At 39.3% G+C, this 5,527-nt stretch overlaps 1 protein-coding gene across 1 annotated transcript in view; it reads right to left on the bottom strand.

Moving 5' to 3' along the window:
* Nucleotides 1–782: 782 nt before the first annotated feature.
* Nucleotides 783–5,527, bottom strand: part of LOC101862581 (BAI1-associated protein 3) — a gene marked incomplete at both ends in the record, with an annotated part of 5,889 nt that continues 1,144 nt past the window's right edge. Inside the window, 3 exon segments of the mRNA XM_013082617.1 lie at nt 783–940; nt 2,674–2,948; nt 4,815–4,955. Of these exon segments, the coding sequence (XP_012938071.1) occupies nt 783–940; nt 2,674–2,948; nt 4,815–4,955 (574 nt within the window).

Genomic DNA, 5,527 nt, shown 5'->3' with positions numbered 1-5,527 from the left:
TGGCCTGGAAAGAACTAGTAACTATCAGAGTCCTGCACTTTAGGGAAAAAATCAAAGCCGTGTACTTTATGACGATATCGATACAATTAGACTGCCGATTCCATCCAACAGTTACAATCCCATTGACAAAATGACTCTGTACAGCCCTCATGGAAATAATATATTCTCCTTTCTGCAGACGTTAAGCGATTTCCGGACCATATCTAAGCTGAAACTAAAAACACAGACCAAACAGAAAGGCACTAGCAAGAAAGAAGGGAGCATGTGAAACAATTCTTTATTTCTTTAACCTCCGACCGTTTTGAGCAATTATGTGGTCGGTCGTTACACTTTCAGTAATCGTTATAATGTATTAGATTTTGTGCATGTCTGGATGCAACAGCCGTAACATTAACGTGTTTCGCCTCAGAAGATAGCATTTTACGTATTCTTTGCACGACTAAAGTGTATCTTAGTCTTGATCTGTTCAGAAATGATGGACGCATCTTTATGTCTTTGACTTCCTACGGATTTGAGTAATTTGTACGATTGGTCATTACACTTTCAGTAAAAAGCAATAATCTATTAGATTTTGTTCATGTCTCATAGTCACAAGAAACACATTATTGTATTTTACAACAGTAGCTAGTTCTTGAATGGGTTCTTTGCACGAAAACATTCTACCCAAGTCTGTATGTGTTCAGGAAAGCCTATTCATTCAATACAAAATCTAATTGATATCTGGTCCCAAGCCCAGTTAGTCAAACACTGGGGGTTCTTAAATAATGTTAAGTTATACAAACCGTTAAGGTAGACAGTGACGACAGAGCCAGTTTCTTCCCTGTAGGCCACTTTGAGGGCCAGGTGGCCCAGATAGTCTAGGGGGGTGGCCATGTGGCCAGACAGGTGGAGGTAGTAGTCCAGGATCAGCTGCTCTGTGGGGGTGGAGTTCAATTCCAGTCTGTGGGGGGATAGGCAACAGATTGATTAACTAAATGTTTGACTGGTTGACTGGTTGATTGGTTGATTGATTGACTAATTAATTGATTGGTTGAATAATTACTTGATTGATTGATTAATTGTTTGATTGATTGGTCAATACACCAGCTTATGTTTTGATAGCTAGATAGATACGATTGATTGATTAATTGATTGGTTGGACGGCTGATTCATTGATAGATTGATTTTGATTGATTGATGGATGGATGGGTGAATGGATGGATTGGTGGATACATCAGCTCGTTACTTGATAGCTAGATAGGCTGATTGACTGAGTGACTGATAGATAAATGGTTTGTTTGCTTGCTTGCTTGCTTGCTTGATTAACATGTTCTGTTATTGGTCGATGGATTGATGGATAGCTAACTGATTAATTGGTAAATTGCTTTCATTGAATAATTGGTTGATTGATAAATGCATCAGTTCATTACCTGATAGCTGGACAAGCTAATTGATATTTGCAAGTGGCACTCTCCAACCACCCACACAGAAAGAAATAACAAGACTGTCCCCATGGTTTTATGCAACCTGCATAATTTAGCAGAATTTGATTATTTTTTGCGTAATTTCAGATTATTTTCCTTTATCATTCTTTGTTAAAATTAATAGAATCGCATAATTTCACATTTTTGAGCTCAGTTTGCATAATTTCAAAATTGTTTTTGCATAAAACTGCGGGGTACACCAACACGGGAAAGAAAAGGAACAGGATCCGCACATAACGCTTTCCAAACACACTTTTCATATTGGAGCGATAAGAGGGAAAATGGGATCAGATTTCTAGTCGAATATGTGAGGCAGCGTGGTAAAATCAGGCTCTGGTCAATTTTTGAGTATTTAGAGTTATTAGTATCATCTTAAAGCTTGTTAATTTGTCTTTATTTGGATGGAAAAAATATCCATTCACCTTGAATACAAGTCGAGATATTTGCGAAAGAAGGAGGTGGGGGTCACTTGTTTTCAGAGGTAATATTAGTGAGAAAATGGCCGCCAAAGATTGGTTATTTCCTTAGCTTAAGAGTCCGTGGTAACTGAACATTTACATTCTTTGCTCCTTTAATCAACGTTTTTCAGACAAATTCACACAGAAATGAATTCTTTAATGGGCATGAAAGGTGTTGAGCAAAAAAAATAAATTAAAAAATTGATAAAAATTCACAAACCTGCAGAAAAATGCAAGTTTCTTCACTTTGGTTATTTTGACAAGAGCCTGATTCCACCACGCTGCCTCACATTTTCTGTTCCTACAGGCCTATCTTTCATAAGCTTCATAAGCTTTTAACGTTATCTTTCATTATAGTTGTTCTGTTCCTATGTCTGGATGAAAATAGTCTGTGTGTGTGTGTGTGTGTGTGTGTGTGTGTGTGTGTGTGTGTGTGTGTGTGTGTGTGTGTGTGTGTGTGTGTGTGTGTGTGTGTGTGTGTGTGTGTGTGTGCATGAATGTATATTGCATGAGAAGAAAGGAAGTAGTAAGAAAGGTTTTTGGAAAATGGGTATTCCAATGTAAAGCGCATTGAGTTACTTTTTTTTGGAAATGCGTTATATAAATGTCATATATCATTATTATTATTATTATTATTATTATTATTATTATTATTATTATTATTATTATTATTATTATCATCATCATCATTATTATTAACAAAAAATGAATGAATAGTCTTACTCCTGCCAGTTGTCTAAACTCGCCCTTACCTTTCCATCAGCATCTGAGCGCAAGGCGTGTCTTGAGGGATGGGCGTGTACTGAGTAATAGGTGGGTCTTCTGGGATGGGCGTGTCTTTGGTTGTGGGCGTGTCCTGTGAGATGATGGGCGTGTCTTGAGAGATAGGCGTGTCGCGTGGGATGGGCGTGTCTTGGATTGTGGGCGTGTCCTGTGTGATGGGCGTGCCTTCAGGCCAGCAGTCCAGGAAAAACTGGATGAGGGCGCGGAGATGGATCTTCTGGTTCTGGTAGTACTCGGGAGGTTTCTGTGGGTTGCAACCAGGATAAATTATCATGTTTTGTTTCGCTGATAGGCCGGTATATTCAGTTAGGATCTAGCTTGTAAAACCAATGATTACTTTTTAAAAAATGTAATTGTTTGGCACCGTGGTGAAATCTGGGCACACGTTAAATCAATTTTAAAAAACTAACAGAAATTTGTTTTCTCTCGTTGGGCAAGTCATATATTGTACTAGATTTCTAGCTGGGCCTCCTTTCGATGAAAGGAATGATCTGTGCATTAACATCAACTGAAAATCATTGGCCTACTATATTAAAATTTACACTCTACTGGAATGGAGCACTAAATCTTGAGAGAAAAGTGAGACACGTATTGCCAAGTTGCCAAATATATAATAAATGTATAATTTGTAGTGCTTTATTTTCTCCAGAAAGTGAGTGGACTGTGTCGACACACCAGACAGAAGGATTTGCTGTTCAGGAGGTGGTTTTGGAAATGAATGCAGATCAACTTTGCCATTACTAACTAGCCTACAGCACATGCCTTGTGTTTCATATTATGGAAATCTTGTGGCCAGGCAGTGTGTACACTGTGTCGTCAGTTCCCCAATGTAGCACTCGTACTGAATCGAATTGTCACTGAAGAAAAATGCTTTTGGAAGATTTAGATCTAGAGAGTCCCCATCATTTTGTTGTTGATCTAGACCACCTCGACCTTTGTGAGCACGAGGAGGGGTTCCAACTGCTGAATGTCGTTTTCTTTTTGGCATGGTCAGGCGCTATCTAGATCTAGATCTAGATTCTAATCTAAGATTTGTTGACGTTGCTCCCAGTAGCAAGAAAAAGAATTGGACAAAGGAGTCCAGAAAAAGCGATGATGGGCATCAAACGAAAGGAAAGAATCACAGTCGAATTTAGCACCAAGTAAAAAAAGAAAACGTGAGGCTAGATCTGTACGTGCCGCACACTTAAAATAGTGCTCAATATTGCGCGACAATGCGCGATAGTATCGAACGGAAGTACGACTTGAAATAGGCCTACGCCTAAACAAACCTGGCGGATTTTCTAACATTACAGAGGCAGAAGCGTCAGCCTAAAAAGCGATCATCGAAATAAAAAAAATTCGCTTTTTGCAACAAAACTATATCAAAACTGAAAAAACGAAGGGCGTCATGATCTAGAGAATATTTTAAAGAATCTTTTGGCGAAAACCGCATGTCGTTCGATACAGCTATCAAAAAGCCTTTTAAATAGCAAAATTCGACCACCAAAAATAGATAATAGATAATATGTGTACAAGTTTGTGTGTATGGGTGCATATGCTCATTTGTTTGTTTGAGTACAAAAAAGAAGGAACACATTTGTGAGGCAGCGTGGTGGAATCAGGCTCTCGTCAAAATAATCAAATTGAAGAAACGTGCATTTTCCCGCAGGTTTGTGAGTTTTTATCAAATTTAAGGTTTTTGGCTCAACGCCTTTCATGCCCATTAAAGAACTCATTTCTGAGTGGATTTTTCTAAAAAACATTAAATAAAGGCAGACAAAATGTAAATTTTCAGTTACCCTGGACTCTTAAACTAAGGAAATAACTAATCTTTGGCGGCCATTTTCTCATTAATTTTACCTCTGAAAACAGGAAACCCCAATGTCTCACTCGTTCGCAAATATCTGGACTTGTATTCAAGATAAATGGACATTTTTAAAATCCAAATAAAGACAAGTGAACAAGCTTTAAGATGATACCAATAACTCTACATGCCCAAAAACTGACGAGAGCCTGATTCCACCACGCTGCCTCACATTTGTTAACACAAACTGGTCTTTTAGTACTGGGAGAATCAATGTTCTACTGGTGAAGCATGGCTAGAGACTAGTACAAAAAATCTACCTACGCCAACCAGCAGGTGAGAGTCAAAGAGGTCGATGACCAGTGTCCAGATCTGTGTGGCCATCAGGGGGTAGATGGTGTCTGACAGTCGGTCACGGAGGACGTCCAGGTTAGTGGTCAGGTAGCTGATGACGCGGTCCGTGGCCTTGTAATGATAGAGAGCATATGTATAGCGCAAATCCCTTCTCAACGGCAAGCTCTAATTGATTTACACTACTACTATTACTACTACTACTATTACTACTACTGCTGCTGCTGCTGCTGCTGCTGCTGCTGCTGCTGCTGCTGCTGCTGCTACTACTACTACTACTACTACTACTACTACTACTACTACTACTACTACTACTACTACTACTACTACTACTACTAGTTTTTTCTTTACTCTGTGTCTCCAGCTTCTCCATTGACACTCAGACATACACACATACATACGCACAAAAAAACCACACACACAAACAAACACACACACACAAACACACACACACAAACACACTCACCGATACAGAGCCTGGCTGCGTAACCAGAAACTCCTCCATCCTGCCCCTCACCTCCACACACATTTTATCTCTTCTCTCTCTCTCTCTCTCTCTCTCTCTCTCTCTCTCTCTCTTTCTCTCTCTCTCTCTCTCTCTCTCTCTCTCTCTCACACACACACAAACAAACACACACACACACAAACACACACACACAAACAAACAAACACACACACAAACAAAC

Source organism: Aplysia californica, unplaced genomic scaffold (genome assembly GCF_000002075.1).
Source record: "Aplysia californica isolate F4 #8 unplaced genomic scaffold, AplCal3.0 scaffold00185, whole genome shotgun sequence".
Classification (NCBI taxonomy): Eukaryota; Metazoa; Mollusca; class Gastropoda; order Aplysiida; family Aplysiidae; genus Aplysia; species Aplysia californica.
The sequence above is the reverse complement of the archived record's forward strand: the minus strand, read 5'-3'. Positions and strand labels throughout refer to the sequence as shown.